The sequence below is a fragment of the Salvelinus fontinalis genome, chromosome 8, assembly GCF_029448725.1.
Source record: "Salvelinus fontinalis isolate EN_2023a chromosome 8, ASM2944872v1, whole genome shotgun sequence".
NCBI lineage: Eukaryota > Metazoa > Chordata > Actinopteri > Salmoniformes > Salmonidae > Salvelinus > Salvelinus fontinalis.
In genome coordinates, this window is record NC_074672.1 from 25,005,813 (window position 1) to 25,027,740 (window position 21,928).

The following is a 21,928-nucleotide window of genomic DNA, read 5'->3' on the forward strand; positions in this document are numbered from 1 at the left end:
GGTCATGTGTGCTTTCTGAGAGAGTGCGGTCATTCTTTACCATCAAATGTAAACAAACTCGGCACGAATCCAGATCTATACATACATCTGTCAATGTAACGGACGTGGGTGCAACTTTCTCTGCTAGATTAGAGATTTCTTCAGCTGAAGACATTTGTGATCAAGTACTTCTGGATTCCTTTATTTCAGAAACATAATCTGGGTAAGTGTATCCCATTTCTCAGAAGGCACATTGTACTACACCCTCAAAAGCCCAACTGCCCAGTGTCTGCCTGCCTGCCTGCCTGTTTGTCTGTCAAATTCCTGCAGCTCGATCCTGATTCTTGATAGTACAGAATGTAGCTAGACTTCAGTCAGATATCACAAAAGATGACTCACATAGCTGCCAACCTTGTTCAAGTCTCACAGTTGGCAGGTGTGATGTTTGGACACACGCACGAACTCACAGAACGACTGACAGGTGGTCTCAGGTTTCTTTTTGAAGAAGAACAAGATGTCTGTCTAACTTTCCACAGTGGCACTCCCCCTAAGAGCCCTAGCTCTCTGTCCTTGTCTGGCACCCAGGCTGGGTACACAGCCAGCGGGCACAGTCACACCTGCCAACATGCAACTAAAGAAGTGACAGCTGAACCCCACTGTCTTGGATGCTTGGGTCACTTTGAAAATGACCGTTGGAAAGTGAGGCGCCATGCTTTTCCATGGCATCTCCCTCCCTCCCAGCCCTGTATGTGCAGCTGTTCCCGACCCAAGGTGCCACACATCAGGTTACACTGACATTTATTTACATGCTAAACCTGAACTGCATCGGGGGAAACACATTAATGGCCCTAATGGCCTCTGCAGGGAAGCTCCCTACAATTACACTAAAGAATACTGGCTTATCAACTAGTCAATAACAATAATAATTTCTGTGTTGGTGCCAAGGAAATTAGTGATTAATGTTGATGCAAGCACGTGCACAGATATGGCTCTAGGGGTGCCTGAGCACCTGCCCTGTTGCCCTCCTATAAGTGAAGTGCCCTTTCCATTTTTATTCAACTTTTAGTTTAATTTTTCTCCTGTTCTATAAAGAATTGCCCATGAAATTCGCTAATTTCACATTTTTGAATCTTGGAAAATGTCCCCTCCCCCGCTCCTCTGCCCACACGGGAGTGCTCACTCAGCTGCACTGCACACATCCTCCTACTGCTGCACAAGCAGAAACTACAACTCAGATGTTAGCAGCAGAACAAACTTCAATCACAGGTAAAGACTAATTACATTGTAACAACAGCATAGCTAACAGTTAGCTGATTTACATAATCTCCATTACTGGGATTCATTGGAATTTACCCTTCTTATAGGGACCTCCAACTCCAGGTGCACCCCCTCCCTAACGTTCAAAATTATTTTCACCTGCAGTGACTGGGGAGTTTGTCAGGATCAAAAGAAAAATGAAATCAAGACATCTTTTTTTTTAAACATTTTTTATTAAGATTTTTTTAAATATACTTTTTCTTCCACTTTGGAATTTAATTTAATTTAATACGTTTTCTATTTCATTTTAAGGCTGTAAAATGTCAAGATTGTGCAAGGGGTGTGTAGACTTTTACTAGTGACTGTATATTTGTTATACCAAGGCCCGGTAGCAAACTGGGGAAAAACTCACTTTTTCAAAAGAAAAACTGCTTTTTACAAATGTATATTTTATTTTATTGATATTTTTCAGGGTGTGCTGCAGCACCCTCAGCACACCTGCTTCCCACGGTTATATCTGTGACATGCTATTCCCATCAAGCATGTTTGATGTATCAAGAAATGCTCTTGGTGGACATAGCATACATTCTGTTTCTGTTTCTGTAACTGCGGGTCTGTGGACATGGTGTCTGACTACTGTATTGTAGCATAAAGGTAAATAGCATGTAAACAACAACAGCTGGCAAATCAGCTGCCGTTGGTAAGGTAACTGCCATTGGGAACACATTGCTTAGTTTAAGGTTCAGTATTTCTGAGGACCACTTGGCTTTTGCAGTGGATGTGTTAAAACTGTAGTGTGTGTACTGTATGTTTTTCTAACTGTGTATGTATTGGACATGCATTAAAGCTACAGGAGTGGATTGTATGAGACAGCCATTCAGCTTGTTGCGCAGGAAAGGCACGAGACAAACGCATCACCCCACTGTGGCAAGCTGTCATGTGATGGCGTTCCTCAATATGACACTTTTGGGATATTCGCCTGTGCTGCACAGGCAGCTTCACACCACGGTGGATGTTTAGAGCATGTTGTCATGGCAACAGAGCTGGGATGGCCGGATCGTGCAGCACAGTGAGACAGAGGACAGTTGAGGAGGAGATGTATGTGATGATGATTCCCAAGGATCACGGTCATCAGGATTATATTCCTCCTGGGATTCTGCGAGCCATGTGACATCATCACAACATGTGAGTTATCTGATGTCATTTGGACACGAGTCACTGTCGGTAGCTCCCCAGCCCATATGGTTGGATATAAATACCCATGGTTTCAGTGAGTCTAGCCTTCCAATGTTTAGATCCTCACAGTATATTCTTCTTCTGACTCACAGATGGTGTCCCTCGTTAATTGTTCTGACGAAGGAGTAATGAGACTCTGAGGGTCGACCCTCCTGCACACTCACACCACCTTCTGGCTTACCCTATCGCCCTCCACCCCCCGTCCCCCGCTCTCCCCACTCCCAACACACACCCTCCCCAGCGCACGTCTCTGGTTTGCTAGTTTCTATTTACCCCCCTCCCTTACTCTCTCTCTCGCTCTCTCTCTCTCACTCCCTCTCTCTCACTCCTCCCCTTATTCCCTCAAAGCCAGCAGGCTGCTTTTCGATCCAGACCGCTTGCTACATGATCTCCTTGAAAACACCGTTGCGCATCTCTCTCGCCGCTCGATGGCTTAGCCTTTGTAGACTACACAACAAGAGGAAGAGAGATGCCAGCGCCAGGACATTGACTCCTTTCTTTCTTCTGCTTCCCCCTCCCCTTCCTTAATCTCCCACCCCTTGATCTCTACCCCCTCCCCTGTGCCCTGTCCTGTCCTGTACCCCCTTCCTCCCAACCTCCTCCTCCCCTACCTAAACCCCTGCTCTCCCTCTCACCTCGCACCCCCTTGACAATGTTACCATGCATTAACTGGCTTCAGCCTTTCCTTGCCTTGCTTTCCTCCACCTTGCTCACTCGGGGCCACAACTGTCCGTCCAGCTGCCTGTGTCCGGACCACCACACCGTGGACTGCCAGGGCCAAGGTCTCACCAGCCTCCCTAGCCCCATCCCCCTGGACGTCCGGCGCCTCCTGCTCTCCGACAACTGGATTCCCTGGATCCCCTCGGACTTCCTGGTTCTGTACAGCGATCTGGTCTACCTGGACCTGAGGAATAACTCCCTGTCGGTGCTGGAGCCCGGCACCCTCAGCACCTCATCTCGCCTAGTCTTCCTGGACCTGGGTAGCAACAACCTGACAGAGATCCAGTCAGGGACCTTTGTGGAGTCCCGGAGCCTGATCAAGCTGCGTCTGGGGAACAACCCCTACCTTAGCTTGGTGGAAGAGGATGCTTTCCTGGGGCTAACCTCGCTGCGGGAGCTGGAGCTGGAGAGGAACGGCCTGCAGGGGCTGGATGTGGGGGTGCTGGAGCCCCTAACCTCACTCCGGGTGCTGCGCCTGGAGGGCAACCCCTGGGTGTGCAACTGTCACTTTGCCAAACTTTTTGTGTGGCTCACGGAGAACTGCCACAAGCTTCCAATGGGTATGTAAGCTGCTTAACAGCACGTATTTGTTTTACCATCTTTGCCTGTGCTAGGACATAGAAAACCAATCTTTTGTCATAATCCAGCAGCCCACTCGTTTCTGATTCAAACTATTTATAAGCTATCAAACCTTAAGCCAATCAGTTATAGAATAATAATGTAAGACTGCACAGTACACTGAAAGACAGATAGTGTAATGCATGTAACAGTGGTTAGTATTACATTAAATGTCTCTACTTGGCCCAATATCTATAAACATATCAAAATCAAATCAAACCAAATCCAAATGTATTAGTCACATGCGCCGAATACAACAGGTTACAGTGAAATGCTTACGAACCCCAACCAACAATGCAGTTTAAAAAAATACGGATAAGAATAAGAAATAAAAGTAACAAGTAATTAAAGAGCAGCAGTAAAGTAACAATAGCGAAGCTATATACAGGGGGGTACCGATACAGAGTCAATGTGCAGGGGCACCGGTTAGTTGAGTTAATATGTACATGTAGGTAGAGTTATTAAAGTGACTATGCATAGATGATAACAACAGAGAGTAGCAGCGGTGTAAAGGGGGGGGGGGGCAATGCAAATAGTCTGGGTAGCCATTTGATTAGATGTTCAGGAGTCTTATGGCTTGGGGGAAGAAGCTGTTTAGAAGCCTCTTGGACCTAGACTTGGTGCTCTGGTACCTCCTGCGTGCGGTAGCAGAGACAACAGCCACCCTATGACTAGGGTGGCTGGAGTCTTTGACAATTGTTAGGGCCTTCCTCTGAGACCGCCTGGTATAGAGGTCCTGGATGGCAGGAAGCTTGGCCCCAGTGATGTGCTGGGCTGTTCACACTACCCTCTGTAGTGCCAAGCGGTCAGAGGCCGAGCAGTTGCCATACCAGGCACTGATGCAACCAGTCAGGATGCTCTCGATGGTGCAGCTGTAGAACCTTTTGAAGATCTGAGGACCCATGCCAAATCTTTTCAGTCTCCTGAGGGGGAATAGGTTTTGTCGTGCCCTCTTCACAACTGTATTGGTGTGCTTGGACCATGTTAGTATGTTGGTGATGTGGACACCAAGGAACTTGAAGCTCTCAACCTGCTCCACTGCAGCCCCATCGATGAGAATGGGGGCGTGCTCAGTCCTCTTTTTCCTGTAGTCCACAATCATCTCCTTTATGGTTCCTCCTCTTTGTTTTCAATTGTCTATCATTTAAACAGCTATTGGCTATCAACCTCATCTTTATTTATTTCAAGTGCAGCTTGTTGCTCATACTACTGATAATTCTGTATAGATATGGACGAGTCAATGTCGTTATGAATAAGATCACTCTGAGACATCTTGGTAAGCATGAGAAAAGCAGAAAGATAATTGTGGTAGACTAGTGGAGAGTCACAGATTCAAGATACCAGATTGTGTCTGAATAATGAATTAACCATATGCCTCATTAGAGTCTGTTCTCAGATTGCGTGTGTGTTTGCACGTGTGTGTGTGTGTGTGTGTTTGTGTGTGTGTGTTTGCATGTGTTTACGTGTGGGTGTGTGTTTGTGCGCACACGTTCTAAAATCACAACAAGAAGACTGTTTATTGTTTACATCCTCATACACTGTCTGACAAAATATAAAGGGAGTAGATCACGAGTAAGATCTTCAAGATGAAAAAGATATGAGGCTAGGGCATCACATTCAATAGGATCTGAATCACTTGATAGATCATAATATACCTGCATTGTTTATTTAATTACGAACAATAAACATTTCTGATCCACTCTATGTACTGTTTAGTATGGACAGTGAGGCTATTAATGTCTATTAAGGTTTACAGAAATCTTCCTTGTTTTCAGTGCTGACAGGTCATTGCACGCATTTGTAATATTTATGTTGTGGAGAAATGACCAGGCAGGAGACGGGAGTACAGTTAGTTTTCGTTTAGTCAAAACCTCTCGTGCTCTACTTTTCCCGGGCACACTAGTGCGCATGTGCATTTCCTATTAGGTGTAATAACGTAACACTGTCGTAATGCATCACTGCTTAGTAACAGCATAGTAACTAATATAAACAGATGTAGATCCCAGATACTACAGCATTCTATAATGCTCACTGTCATTCTCCAGAGCTATTGTAACACATCACATTGTATGCAGGTGCACAGTGCTGAGAAATGACCTGAGCAGACATTCTATGCGTGGAAGTCCAACTGCATGCTAGCAGATACCCATAGACTTCCAGTCATTACGCCAATGCTGGTTAGCATTGGCTGGCGAAACTACCTCTAACTTCCTTCATACTGGACACACACATCAAAATGGTATCTACAAGTTCATCTGACTCTGAGGAAAATGGACAAATTCCCAAAGTATCCCTTTAACTGCTTCCCAATAGAGCTTGGCTAGTGCTACTAAATACATGTCCTTACAAGTTTATTAAGGTCTGTCCAAATGAGACACATCAATATTATTTCAGCTGGAACTAGGGCCATAAGTGTGTCGCAAATGGCACCCCATTCCCTTTATAGTTCACTACTTTTGACCAGGGCCCATAGGGCTCTTGTCAAAAGTAGTGCACTATATAGGGAATAGGGTGCCAAGTGGGAGGCAACCTATGTTATTACAGTACGCTAATCAAAGCAACAGGATGTTCTATGGATCATATGAATTATCAAATTGGCACATCAACAATCTTCACAGTGGATTTATTTTCAATAGCTGTGACCAGGACTCGTGGCAGAACACAATGTTATACTAACAACATTCTGTGTGGCACATTAGCGCCTAGCCTTCGGTCAGCCCAGACACATACAGCACACACACAACCACTATGGTGCTTTCTAAGTGCTCTTCTGTTCTCCTGAAACCCAGCTATTTATTTTTGTCCTCTCTAGTGGACATCAGTTCTTGGTCTGTGTCTCTGAGGCCATATTAATTCCTGCTGTCCCTTTGAGAGGACATTTTGGACTTTTCAATGATATCACGTGTAGGGGTGTGACCTTGACAACATTATCTTCCTGGTTCTTTAAAAGATGGCTGCCGTTAAAATTAGCACATTTTATGGAAATGTGAAAAGTGTGTGTAATTATTAATTATAATTTTTGTGAGTTTGATATTAAAATGTTTTCTAGTAAGTGAGTATTTCAGCAATAGTTAAGTGAGTTGTCAGGACTTTGTCATATTTTGTTCACATTAAATAAGAGCTAAATAAGAGCTTATCAAGAAATGTCCTCTGTAGTGGACACCCGGATGCCACAACTATGTTTTTCACCTACAGTACTGTACCCATTGACTATAATATTAATTTGTGTATATTTACATCCTAATGACCACTACAGAGGACAATTTTGCACTTACAATAAAAATAACAATATTTGTTCCCACATTTTTTGGAGTTACATATATTTTTCACCCCAAACACTTATGTTATAGAAAAAATATTGAAATCCCAGACACTTTTTTTTCAGGTCTCAGAAGGCTATAGGCCTTATCAACTTTAGGCTCCTTGCTAAGTAGGGCTCACCCTAGAAAATCTCTACTGTATGTTATCCTAAAGGACATGTGGATGTACAGTATATTTTACATTTAGGCAGACTTAATCTTTCCCATTGCCTTGGCGACAAACTAGTTTCATGCCATGATAATCTTGTCATCATTCAGACAAAGCAGCAGACTAGAAACATGGATCGGAGTGTATATTCATTAATAAGAAATTAAGATTTGATGGATTAAACAAGCCCTTTACTCGCTTATTACTAAATTCCTGACCCTCTGAGGCTTAATCACAATCAATGTGTGAACTAGAACTGTGAACAAACTGGGGGCTGGAGGGCGCAGGATAATGGATCACTTGCTGTCCGGGACGCTTCCACAGAACCATTCAATCAAGCGCAGTCACTTTGTGGAATAAGTCAAAAACGAAATTTGCTCTTGGACACTGTAATTTCACTGACCCAAACAGTAACATCTTTCTTTTACCCACTTTGCTATCTAGCATCAGGGGCATTGCTCTGTCAGTTCCAGATTGAGATTATATTGATCTGTATAGCATCTGAGAACATAAATAGACATTTACAAACTATTGAGCTTTACTCATTGATTTTGTGAGTGCTGGTTTCACATACACATTGTAGCCTGCTCTCAGGTACTGTATCATCAAGATGCAACTAAGCTCAGTAATAGGGTCAATCTGCGATTGGGACAGCTTTAAAAAAAAAAAATGATATATACTCATTGATTCTTGAAGAATATAACCACTTTGTTGTTTGAACTGCAGATTGCCCCTTTAAAACACAGTAGCTGAGGATATTTCACAAAGGTGCCTTTAGGTGAATGTGTGTGAATGATTCAAAGCGGTAACCTGTATAATCATACTATAGAGTGCTGTTCTCTAGTGCTGTTGAGTCAAGGATGAACAATCAGCATACATGTTTTACTACAATTCATTTGATACTGACGACAGCTTACCATTGACACTGATATTGTCTAGACCAGGGATGGGCAACTGAGGCCCGCGGATCCCCCCCCCCCTAGAATAGTACAGTACACAAGGTGCAATTTAGAAATGTGGTTGTGCATCAGCAGTTTCACTTTTTATGTGAGTCACTGATAGTCAGTCAATTAGCCCATGTCAGCTAAAATGTTTTGATTGTTGAGTTAGTCTAGCCAGCTATCTAAACTTGTAGTTATCATGGTCAAATTACCGACTGGGGAGCCCCCATTGATTTTTTTAGTCACCCTCAATCAGATATCATATTCATAATTGCTAACATTTCTCTCCACCCAATAGCAAAATGAGTCGAATTAGCTGTAAAATTGCAAATTCTTCTCTCTACTCCATGGCAAAATGAGTAGAATTGCATGAAATTAGTTATACAATTGCAAAATCTTCTCTCTGTCCCTGTAACGTCCTGACCAGAGTTATTATGTGTTTTGCTTGTTTAGTGTTGGTCAGGACGTGAGCTGGGTGGGAATTCTATGTTGTGTGTCTAGTTTGTCTGTTTCTATGTCCAGCCTAATATGGTTCTCAATCAGAGGCAGATGGTAATCGTTGTCCCTGATTGAGAATCATATATAGGAGGCTTGTTTTGTGTTGGGATTTTGTGGGTGTTTGTTTCCTGTCTCTGTGGTTGTCTGCACCAGATAGGTATGTCTCGGTTTTTGCACATTTTGTTATTTTGTATGTTGTTTGTAGTGTTTCTGTAACGGGCTTCCTCCTTCTCCTCATTCCTTCTCCTCATCCGAAGAGGAGTAGCAAGGATTTGACCAACGTGCGGGTTGTGAATACATAAAGATTTATTAGACAAACGACGAAACACGAAAACAAACACTTGGAAAGATTTACAAAATAACAAAACAACGTAGACTGACCTGAACGTAAGAACTTACATGTAACACGAAGAACGCACGAACAGGGAAAAAACAGACTACACAAAAACCGAACGAACAAACATACCGAAACAGTCCCGTGTGGCGCAACATACACAGACACGGAAGACAACCACCCACAACAAACAATGTGAAACAACCTACCTTAATATGACTCTCAATTAGAGGAAACGCCAAACACCTGCCTCTAATTGAGAGCCATACCAGGCAACCCATTAACCCAACATAGAAAACACATAACATAGACTACCCACCCAAATTCACGCCCTGACCAATTAAACACATACCAAAACAACCGAAAACAGGTCAGGAACGTGACAGTTTCACTTGTTCTTTTATTAAACATGTTGAACACTAGCGGCGCTGCACTTTGGTCCTCTCCTTCACCTATGGAAGAAAGCCGTTACAGTCCCCCTGGCAAAATGTGTAGAATTGCAGCAAATTTTCTTTAAAACCGCAACATTTTCTCTACGCCCATGGCAAAATGGCTAAAATTGCAGGAAATTAACTCTAAAACGTAATTTCTTTCTTTCCGCTGTCAAGAGGGGGGGCGTTAAAATGTTTGGTCGCAAGGTGGGGGGGCTCCCCAACCAAATTTCACTTAGGTCCCCAAAAGTCTACGGCCAGCTCAGACTGCATGTGTGGGTATGGATGAGGGTATACAGACCCACGAGTCACTGTGGCCCATCATAGTGAGTTCAGATTTTTTTGTGGACCCCAGCCCCATCGAAGTTGCACATCCCTGGTCTAGACTAATGTTTCCTCACAGTATTGCTCTAAGAGTGACACACACACAAACGTATACATAAACAAACACACACAAAGTACATGAACCCATGGATGCAGACAAGCACGCATGTACATATGCAGGTAAGCACTAGCACGCACAGGCACAAACTAAAATATAATTCCAACTATATAGTAGCATGGCAGCTGATATATATATATATACAGTGCCTTCAGAAAGTGCTCAGACCCATTGACTTTTTCCACATTTTGTTAGGTTACAGCGTTATTATAACATTTAAAAAATCCTCAGCAATCCACACACAATACCCCATGATGACAAAGTGAAAACAGGTTTTTAGACATTTTTACAAATGTACTAAAAATCAAAAACAGAAATATCTTATTTATATAAGTTTTCAGACCCTTTCTATGAGACTCAAAATTGAGTTCAGGTGCATCCTGTTTCCATTGATCATCCTTGAGATGTTTCTACAACTTGATTGGAGTCCACCTGTGGTAAATTCAATTGATTGGACATGATTTGGAAAGGCACACACCTGTCTATATAGGGTCTCACAGTTAACAGTGCATGTCAGAGCAAAAACCAAGCCATGAGGTTGAAGGAATTGTCCGTAGAGCACCGAGACAGGATTGTGTTAAGGCACAGATCTGGAGAAGGGTACCAAAAAAATGTCTGTCGCATTGAAGGTCTCCAAGAACACAGTGTCCTCTATCATTCTTAAATGGAAGAAGTTTGGAACCACCAAGACTCTTCCTAGAACTGTCTGCCCGGCCAAACTGAGCAATTGGGAGAGAAGGGCCTTGGTCAGGGAGGTGATCAATAACCTGATGGTCACTCTGACAGAGCTCTAGAGTTCCTCTGTGGCGATGGGAGAACCTTCCAGAAGGACAACCATCTCTGCAGCACTCCACCGATCAGGCCTTCATGGCAGAGTGGCCAGACGGAAGCCACTCCTCAGTAAAAGGCACATGACAGCCCGCTTGGAGTTTGCCAAAAGGCACCTAAAGTCTCTCAGACCATGAGAAACAAGAATCTCTGGTCTGATAAAACCAAGATTGAACTCTCTGGCCTGAATGCCAAGCATCACGTCTGGAGGAAATCTGGCCCTACGGTGAAGCATGGTCATGCTTTGGGGACACCATCATGCTTTGGGGATGTTTTTCAGCTGCAGGAACTGGGAGATTAGTCAGGATCGAGGCAAAGATGAACAGTGCAAAGTGTAGAGAGATCCTTGATGAAAACCTGCTCCAGAGCCCTCAGGACCTCAGACTGGGGAGAAGGTTCACCTTCCAACAGGACAACGTCCCTAAGCACACAGTCAAAACAACGCAGGAGTGGCGTAAGGACAAGTTTCTGAATGTCCTTGAGAGGCCCAGCCAGAGCCCGGACTTGAACCCGATCAAACATCTCTGGAGAGACCTGAAAATAGCTGTGCAGTAACGCTCCCCATCCAAGCTGACAGATCTTGAGAGGATCTGCAGAGAAGAATGGGAGAAACTCCCCAAATACAGATGTGCCAAGCTTGTAGTGTCATACCCGAAGAAGACTCAATGCTGTCATCGCTGCCAAAGGTGCTTCAACAAAGTACTGCGTAAACGGTCTGAAAACTTATGCAAATTAGATTTTTCCGTTCGATTTTAGATTTTTTTATCATTTTAATAAATTCGATTTTTAATAATTTAACAAAAAAACATGTGTTTTTGCTATGTCATTATGAGGTATTGTGTGTAGATTGATGAAGAAAAAAACGATTTAATGTATTTTAGAATAAGGTTGTAACGTAACAAAATGTGGAAAAAGTCAAGGGGTCTGAATACTTTCCGAAGGCACTGTATATAACACATCAATATAGGAAACTATGCATACTCATGTCAAATATGATGCAGTGATTTTGTTGACGATGTTAAGTCTATAGGCAGCATCAGACAATGTAGGCATACTCAACCCTTCCCCACCCCCACATCCATCACCACCAACACCGAAACCATGCGGACTCTGTCCATCTATTTACAATGTAGTATTCTGGTCCTCTCCATACCAAGACACTATGGCTGTGGCGTGCAGAGACAAGAATAGATCCAGAGACAGAGCCAGAGACACAGAGAGAGAGCACTGCATATATACATAATATGACATTTGAAATGTCTTTATTGTTTTGGAACTTTTGTGAGTGTAATGTTTACTGTTCATTTTTTGTTTATTTCACCTTTGTTTATTATCTATTTCACTTGCTTTGGCAATGTAAACATATGTTTCCAATGCCAATAAAGCCCTTAAATTGAATTGAATTGTGAGCAGAAGAGCCAGTGTCTGGGGTGAGCTTTGCTTGTTGTGCTGCGCGGTGAGGAGGAGAGGAAAACCACGTGACTGGAATTTCACCGAGCGATGAGGTCACTGAGTCCCTCCGCATGTGGAAAACCCCTTCTGGTCTAACTGTGACTCACCACACATATACACTTACACACACACATACATACACATGCACACACACACACACACACACTTGATAATGATGTCTACTGACTGCTGGCCATAGCAGCTACAGACACAGGCAGGATAAAATGGAAGCGCCCCAAACTGCTTTTTATTATAACATGACTGAGGTACGCCATATGTGCTTTTTGATTACGTAATGTTTTATTCAAATACTTCTTTCAAAAACAGTGAATACTGATTGAAAATTTAACAAATATTTAACACTTCATAGTAGTGGAATAGATTGGGTTAGTTTACAAGCAAACCAGTCTCGTTGATGCCCCTTGTCATTATAAGTCAAATCATTCACAGTATAATCTATCTATCCTCACAATTTGACGATATCATTTGGTGCTGTTACATTCTTATCTGTTATAGTGTATTACTGTATCTTATTACGATATTATCAAATCACCAGAGCGCAAATATCAGTATCGTCCTTGTTCTGCACACTTCTGTTATTCTCATGCAGTAAGAAATCATGTGACTGTATATTTTCATCCTCTCAAATTAGGGTAGGCTGCTATAATACTCATACTTTATGCTCTGCTTATGCATTCTTACACGTCATATAGCAACTGAACACAAAACAATAACAAAACCTTTTGAACCCTAACTTATAAGTGAAGTGTCACGTTCTGACCATAGTTCTTATGTGTTTTGCTTGTTTTAGTGTTGGTCAGGACGTGAGCTGGGTGGGCATTCTATGTTGTGTGTCTAGTTTGTCTGTTTCAATGTTTGGCCTAACATGGTTCTCAATCAGAGGCAGATGTTTTGTGTTGTCTCTGATTGGGAATCATATATAGGTGGCTTGTTTTGTGTTGGGATTTTGTGGGTGGTTGTTTCCTGTCTCTGTGTTTTCTCTGCACCAGCTAGGACTGTATCGGTAAGCCACGTTTGTTATTTTGTAAGTGTTCACAGTTTCGTCTTGTTTATTATAAACATGTTGAACACGAGCTTCAGACGAAGAGGAGGAAGGCTGTCGTTACAGAACCACCCACCAATCTCGGACTAAGCAGCGTAGCTACGGGCAGCAGCAGCGGCCCACTACACAGGACTCCTGGACATGGGAGGAAATTCTGGAGGGAAAAGGACACTGGGCTCACATTGGAGAATATCGCCGCTCTCGTGAAGAGATGGAGGCAGCTAAAGCCCAGGAGCGGTGGTATGAGGAGGCAGCACGGAAGCGTGGCTGGAAGCCCGAGAAGAAACCCCAAAACTTTCTTGGGGGGGGGGGGGGGGGGGGGGGGGGGGGGCTAAAGAGGAGTGTGGCGAAGTCAGGTGGAGAGCGGGAGTACGGGCAGACACCGTGTTATGCGGAAAAGTGCACGGTGTCTCCTGTACGTGTGCTTAGCCCGGTGCGGTACATTCCAGCTCCATGTATCGGCCGGGCTAGAGTGGGCATCGAGCCAGGTGCCATGAAGCCGGCTCAACACATCTGGTCTCCAGTGCGTCTCCTCGGGCCGGTGTACATGGCACCAGCCTTACGTATGGTGTCCCCGGTTCGCCAACACAGCCCAGTGCGGGTTATTCCACCTCCCCGCACTGGTCGGGCTACGGGGAGCATTCAATCAGGTAAGGTTGGGCAGGCTTGGTGCTCAAGGGAGCCAGTACGTCTGCACGGTCCGGTATATCCGGCGCCACCTCCTCGCACCAGCCCAGTAACACCAGTGCCTACACCATGCACCAGGCTTCCTGTGCGTCTCCAGAACTCTGTTCCTCCTCCACGCACTCTCCCTGTGGTGCGTGTCTCCAGCCCGGTACTACCAGTTCCGGCACCACGCACCAAGCCTCCTGTGCGTCTCCAGAGCCCTGTACGCACTGTTCCTTCTCCCCGCACTCGCCTAGTGGTGCGTGTCTCCAGTCCAGTACCTCCAGTTCCGGCACCACGCACCAAGCCTCCTGTGCGTCTCCAGAGCCCTGTACGCACTGTTCCTTCTCCCCGCACTCGCCCTGAGGTGCGTGCCCTCAGCCCGGTACCACCAGTGCCGGTACCACGCACCAGGCCTATAGTGCACCTCGAGAGTCCAGTGTGCCTTGTTCCTGCTCCCCGCACTAGCCTTGAGGTGCGTGTCTCCAGTTCGGTACCACCAGTTCCGGCACCACGCACCAGGCCTACTGTGCGCCTCAGCAGGTCAGAGTCGGCCGTCTGCCCAACGCCGCCTGCACTGCTCGTCTGCTCAGCGCCGCCTGCGCTGCCCGTCTGCCCAGCGCCGTCTGAGCTGCCTGCCTGCCCAGCGCCATCTGAGCCATCCGTCTGCCCAGCGCCATCTGAGCCATCCGTCTGCCCAGCGCCATCTGAGTCATCCGTCTGCCCAGCGCCGTCTGAGCCGCCCGTCTGTCCCGAGCTGTCAGAGCTGTCACCAGTTCCGGCACCACGCACCAGGCCTACTGTGCGCCTCAGCAGGTCAGAGTCGGCCATCTGCCCAACGCCGCCTGCACTGCTCGTCTGCTCAGCCGCCATCTGTCCCGAGCTATTAGAGCCGCCCGTCTGTCCGGAGCCGCCAGAGCCGTCCGTCAGTCAGGAGCCGCCAGAGCCGCCCGTCAGTCAGGAGCCGCCAGAGCCGCCCGTCAGTCAGGAGCCGCCAGAGCCGCCCGCCAGTCAGGAGCCGCCAGAGCCGCCCGCCAGTCAGGAGCCGCCAGAGCCGCCCGCCAGTCAGGAGCCGCCAGAGCCGCCCGCCAGTCAGGAGCCGCCAGAGCCGCACGCCAGTCAGGAGCCGCCAGAGCCGCCCACCAGTCAGGAGCCGCCAGAGCCGCCCGCCAGTCAGGAGCCGCCAGAGCCGCACGCCATTCAGGAGCCGCCAGAGCTTCGTCTTCAGACGAAGAGGAGGAAGGCTGCCGTTACATGAAGAGTTTATTTCCAAAATGCTATTGCCATCAATCTTTCACATTTGTGTGTTTTCGTCAGAAATGATTGCTTATGGGTACCTTCACCTGTGTATAAAATATTATTGTTCTCAAATTTCTTTATTCATAGATTTTAGGTGTATGAAAATGTTTTTTGCAAAATGCTAGCTAAAAATCCATTGTTTAGCTGGAATGCACTGTTCGCATCCTGTGTATTTGACTATGATATGTGGTAGTATCACCTAGCTTTCTTAAGATAAATGCACTTACTGAAAGAAGCTCTGGATAAGAGTATCTGCTGAATGACTAAAATGTCAAATGTAAATGTTTTACATACGGATCTGGTTTAACATGTTTTAAATGTTGATGTCACAGATGTATCATTTACACAGTTTTTTATTAAAATGTAGTTATTTTGTACATTTGGCTGTGTGAAACCTAGCAGGACTACTTATAGCATTTAGCAAAAAAAAACATTATTATTTGTCTCTCTGAAATGAAACCATCAAGTGATACATTTTAAACAAATACATGTCTGTCATTGAACAACCCCATTACATAATTAGATAGTGAAGAAAACACACCAATGTCTTTCAGAATGTATTTAAACAATAAAAGCTAATTTACCAACATTTCTGAAAATGGATATATAGCATTTTGTAATTAAACTCTTCAAGTGTTGTGATGGTTTTTCTCCAAAACAGACAAGATAACAATGGACAAAGAATTTAATCTGAGTAGTGTTCTTCTCAAGCACTAATGCATCTGTCTCTGTTGTATTAATACCCAGGTGTTGTTCCCCTTTAAATCTGTCATCTGGTGTCTGCTAGTGACACACTGGTTGGAGAAGAGATTACTCTCCTTCTTCTGTGAAAACTAAAGCAGATAGATCTAATCGCAAAGTAGAAATTTCACAAATTGATGTTTGCCTCGGAGGGGTGAAAAATGCAAAGTTGGAGGGATCCAAGGTCAAATCATATCAAGAAATTATGTAATAGGGGTGATGTGTGTGTCTGTGACAGGTGTTCAGCGAAGCCTCGTAGATCAGACCAATCTCCGACACCAGGAATGTAGCTTGGCACTAAACACATGTATTTATATGACTGTTAAAAGCATTGTGTTATCTCCAAATCGCCTAGCTATAACAGAGATGTGTTAAGACCACACACTTCTCTAGATGCATTAGGCCTTTCAGCTCTGTGTGTGTTACTGTACATGTAGGTCAGAGTTTCCCAAACTCGGTCCTCGGGAGCCCAAGGGGTGCATGTTTTGGTTTTTGCACCAACACTATACAGCTGATTAAAATTATCAAAGCTTGATGATTATTTGATTATTTGAATCAGCTGTGTAGTGCTAGGGCAAAAAAACAAAACGTGTACCCTTTGGGGTCCCCAGGACCAAGTTTGGGAAACCCTGATGTAGGTGTTGATGTATGGTAATGCAGTCACTTGATACTGCCAAGAGACAAGCTTTTCGTAATCGTTATATTCTTTAAGTGGGAAAACTAAAGACAAATGATCAAATGGATGGGTTTTTAGACTTGATGTGACTCAATGTGTGGGAAATGGTGAGACACATGAACAGGCACAGTAGCTACTACTGTAGGCGTACTGGGCTATAGCTAATATATTAAACAACTCTGAGGCAAAACAATGGCACCCAACTGTTCCCTCAGTGTCCTCACTTACTGTAAATTGTTACAGTAAGATGATATCACGGAGGAGACATTTTTAGTGGATTTCAACCACAGTGCCATTCCAAACTGTATGGTCAGCATGCTTTTCAACAGTTGAAAGTGACATTGAGTGACACAGTACTGTGAGCAGGCAGGACAGCTAATCCCCTGTGTATTTATTCATTCATCTGAGGGGAGGTCAGCTCCACCATGCATTATATCTGAAAGGACTGGATAGAAGAATGAAGCTGTTACCTTCACTGCTACCTGTTAAGCTGTTACTTATACATTTCTAATCATTTTAGATCTACACTGTGTGTAGGCCGGGGTTGATTTGAGATTAGTCCATAGAGTGACTGTGTTCAAGACTGATGACATCATATCCTGTTCTCTCTCTCTCTCTCTCTTTCTCAGGTATGGAGGGGTTGCAGTGTTCCCTCCCCATGGATGGGAGACTTATGTCCCTGAGCCTGCTCTCTGAGGCCAGTTTCCGGGAGTGCCGGGGCTACCTCTCTCTTACGGACATCCTCATTGTCATCTTCTCGGGCATCTCAGTCTCTGTGGTGGCCATTATAGCCAGCTTCTTCCTGGCCTCCATGGTCCACTGCTTCCAGCGACTGGGCAAAGCTGGTCAGGCGGACGAGGAGGAGGGCAATGACTGAGGTGAAGAAAAAGCATGATCTGGGACCAGATTCAGTATCAGTGCAGACATAGCAGATCCGACTAGGTGCCTCGTAAGAGTGCCAGGAAGAAGGGCAGGACAATGGGAGAGCAAGGCATGGACAACAAGGAGGGAGTATATGGCCTAGGAATTGTGCAAGAACGCTCTTACCATGTGAATTCCTGTGCTCTGCATTGGTGGCAGTCAGCAGCACACCAGGAGGGGTTAAACCATGTTCGGAAAGATTGTGTTAAATAACCTTGAATGATACACGTTTTCTTATCACTGAAGTACGAAATGTACTACACTCTTGGAAAAAAGGGTTCCAAAAGGGTTCTCCGGCTGTCCCCATAGGATAACCCGTTTTGGTTCCAGGTAGAACCCTTTTGGCTTCCATGTAAAACCCTCTGTGGAAAGGGTTTGACATGGAACCCAAAAGAGTTCTACCTGGAACCAAAAAGGGTTCTTCAAAGGGTTCTTCTATGAGGACAGCTGAAGAACCCTTTTAGGTTTCTAAGAGTGTGCGTTTCATTGATTGAACACAGCCTTACTACAGATGTAGGATTTTCATTTGACCTACACTATATTGTCACAGCAAAATAATCCTGCAGCTACAGGATTTGAACATTTAGTCCATAATGTTGCTTGATCGGTGGTTAGGCTATTAGCTGGCCAAAAGTAGGCTACATGAAAGTGCAATACTGTTAATATAACTGTGTGTTACTTTGGGTCTTTAGTGAATTTATGTATATATCAAATATATCAAAGCTCAAATATATCAAAGCTCATTTTCCTGCGGTGCAGGAAAAATCTTAGTAACGAAAGAGTGATCAAATTATGATCATAAACCTGTACCTTACTTTGGAGAGATCATTCAGCATTCTCTTGAAATCGTAGTTGTACTATATTTGGCCTACAAACACCACCCTTTCAAAGAGGACTATTCCTCTGCTGCCAGGGGGTTCTTTAAGATCTGGCTTGATCTGGGAGGTAAAAGGACAGAGAGGAGGACAAGGGACCGGCACACAGCAGTCTAATGCACACGTATGTCAATTGCATTGATTTGAGTAGCAACCTACGTAACCTTTGTTAACCAAAGAACAGTCCGAATGAGAAGATTATATTGTTACAATATAGAACACAGAAATGGGATAGCATGGATGTTACACTAAACTTTGACACAAACTCAAAAAATGCAAAAAAATAGTAAATATGGAGGGCATTAATACAATATCTGTTTTTGGAGCACAAATGTAGCCTGACAGTGTTTGGTGTTACAACACCCAAAGGAGTAGGCAAGAGAGCAGAAACAGACTGGCACTCAGGCTAGCATAAATGTGTTCTTGGCTAAAAAGCAGTCACACGTTAGGTACAGTATACTATATAGAACAATATGCTAAAATATCCTGCCAATTATCACCCATAAATGTAATTATGGAAATCATTATATTATACACCTGTAAATGGACCAATCTATTTCCTTGTTTCAGGCATAATGTAACTTATTTTACATTTGACACTTATTTGACATATTAATACAGATTTTGTATTTTTTTAAACAAATTAAGTATCTTGTTTGTATGGGGATTTTACATCCGATGTGAGCAAAGTCTCTAATTCCAAGCTAACAGGGCTAAGGTTAAAATCTGTTAATTGTTTCAATATCTTGATCATCCTTGATGTTTGGGCCTAGCGGTCCTTTCCTATGTCGGCCTTTATTACGACTGGGTACTGGAGCCAACCTCAATAGACCAGCAGCTAGTAGCAGCCAGGTGAAATTGATGAATGAATGCTATAGGTCAATGATGGCATGTGTATTGTTTGGCTTCCTGAAACGACTGGGAGATCATAAATGAAAACCAGCATACTCACAGATGCTTCAAGACCTGAGTTTTGAGAGGTTGTCTGTCAAACTATATCTGTCTCTGGCGCTTGTAACCTACCAATGAGATTTGAGATCCCAAAAACAGATTAAAGGGCTTTTTTTCTGATGCACCATAAAAAACACATTAAAAATATAAACACGGGGTTGCAAAGTGCAATGTTACAAAATGTAAGAGAGAGAGAAAATGAAGCAGTAAAATAAACACATTATGCTCTGGAACTTTGCTTTTAGAACTTTTATTTCACATAACCTTTTTGTTTCTTTGAATGAGGATGTACAGTACACTGCCGACTGAGTGTTCAAATCATTAGGAACATCTGCTCTTTCCATGACATAGACTGACCAGGTGTATCCAGGTGAAAGCTATGATCCTTTATTGATTTCACCTTAATCCACTTCAATCAGTGTAGATGAAGGGGAGGAGACATGTTAAAGAAGGATTTTTAAGCCTTGAGACAATTGAGACATAGATTGTGTATGTGTGCCATTCAGAAGGTGAATGGGAAAGACAAAACATTTAAGTGCCTTTGAACGGGGTATGGTAGTGCAGTAGGTGCCAGGTGCACCAGTTTGAGTGTGTAAAGAATTGCAACACTGCTTGGTTTTTCACCTCAACAGTTTCCCCGTGTGTATCAAAAATGGTCCACCACCAAAAGGACATCCAGCCATTTTGACACAACTGTGGAATGCTTTTGACACCTTGTAGAGTCCATGCCCCGACGAATGGAGGCTGTTCGGCGGTCAAAAGGGGGGTGCAACTCAATATTAGGAAGGTGTTCCTAATGTTTTATACACTCAGGGTATGTAGAATATTTGTATTTGATTGATTTAACCCTTATATAACAAGGTGTGTAAATAAAGAACCAATTCTCATTTGCAATAACAACCCGGCTAATAAGTACACTTTGGAACCAACATTGTATACTAAACAAAATATAAATGCAACATGTAAAGTATTGGTCACATGTTTCATGAACTGAAATAAAAAATCACAGAAATTGTCTATACACACAAAAAGCGTATTTCTCTCAAATGTTGTGAACAAATGTGTTTACATCCCTGTTAGTGAGCATTTCTCCTTTGCCAAGATAATCCATCCACCTGACAGGTGTGGCATATCAAAAAGCTGATTAAACAGCATGATGCAACAGGTGCAACTTGTGCTAGGGACAATAAAAGGCCACTCTAAAATGTGCAGTTTTGTCACACAACACAATGCCACAGATGTCTCAAGTTTTGAGGGAGCATGCAATTGGCATCCTGACTGCAGGAATTTCCGTTTTAGAGAATTTGGCAGTAAGTCCAACAGGCCTCACAACCACAGACCACTTGTAATGACGCCAACCCAGGACCTCCACATCCGGCTACTTCACCTGCGGGATCGTCTGAGACCAGCCACCTGGACACCTGATGAAACTGTGGGTTTGTACAACCAAATCATTTCTGCACAAACTGACAGAAACCCTCTCAGGGAAGCTCATCTTCGTGCTCATCGTCCTCAGCAGGGTCTTGACCTGACTGCAGTTTGGCGTCGTAACTGACTTCAGTGAGCAAATGCTTACCTTCGATGGCCACTGGGATGCTGGAGAAGTGTGCTTTTCGTGGATCAATCTCGGTTTCAACTGTACCGGGCAGACAGCGTGTATGGCGTTGTGTGGGCGAGCGGTTTGCTGATGTAAATGTTGTGAACAGAGTGCCCCATGGTGGCGGTGGAGGTATGTTATGGGCAGCATTTTATCGATGACTATTTGAATGCACAGAGATACTGTGACGAGATCCTAATGCCCATTGTTGTGCTATTCATCCGCCATAACCTCATGTTTCAGCATGATAATGCACAGCTTCTGAAAAGTGTCTCAGTTCTTCTTCCTGCATACTCGCCAGATATGTCACTCATTGAGCATATTTGGGATGTTTGTGATGCTCTGGATCATGTACTGTACAACAGCACGTTCCAGTTCCTGCCAAAATCCAGAAACTCAGTAAAATCTTTGAAATTGTTGCATTTATATATTTGTTCAGTGTATAATACAATTATATTTTTCTCTGTTAAACAAAACAAGTAAAAACAATCAATGTATGAAAAGTGTTGACACTTTTATTGCTTGAAATAGTGGCCCACACTTTTCCATTATTGCTTTAGTCCAGGCTCCTGGATGTACACAAACATTTCAATGTGAGGAGCTGCTGTCACTGTCCAACCAAAGGACTCATATGGGTACCCTTTACACTCAATTAAATCTGTTTCTTCGGTCCAATAATCACAGGTGCCATAATGCTAAAGCTGCATCCACATCACACGCCACAGAACAGAGAGACATAGAAGTTTGTGCTGTTTTTGAACACTAGCTGTTCAATTTCATTTTGAAGAGCTGCCAAGGATGTTTTCATTTCCATTCAGGGCCAGGTCTTATTCCCATGTCATAACAGTGCAGTAACAATTCTAGATTAACTGTACATAAGAGATTTAGTGATCATCACTTAATATAAATACAAACATTAACTATAGGCCTATCAT

The 21,928-nt window shown here is 43.9% G+C and overlaps 1 protein-coding gene across 1 annotated transcript; it reads left to right on the plus strand.

Moving 5' to 3' along the window:
* The first annotated feature begins 1,860 nt into the window (after positions 1–1,860).
* Positions 1,861–20,411, plus strand: LOC129860946 (leucine-rich repeat-containing protein 38-like). Its single transcript, XM_055931905.1, has 2 exons — positions 1,861–3,752; positions 17,279–20,411. Exons 1-2 carry the CDS (start codon positions 3,125–3,127, stop codon positions 17,524–17,526), a joined length of 876 nt encoding a protein of 291 aa, XP_055787880.1. The 5' UTR covers positions 1,861–3,124; the 3' UTR covers positions 17,527–20,411.
* The last annotated feature ends 1,517 nt before the right edge of the window (positions 20,412–21,928 follow it).

Coding starts and splice junctions, on each gene's coding strand:
- LOC129860946 (XM_055931905.1), top strand. CDS start 3,125: ATGTTACCATGCATTAACTGGCTTCAGCCTTTCCTTGCCTTGCTTTCC. Junction 3,753..17,278: donor CTGCCACAAGCTTCCAATGG/GTATGTAAGCTG, acceptor TCTCTTTCTCAG/GTATGGAGGGGTTGCAGTGT.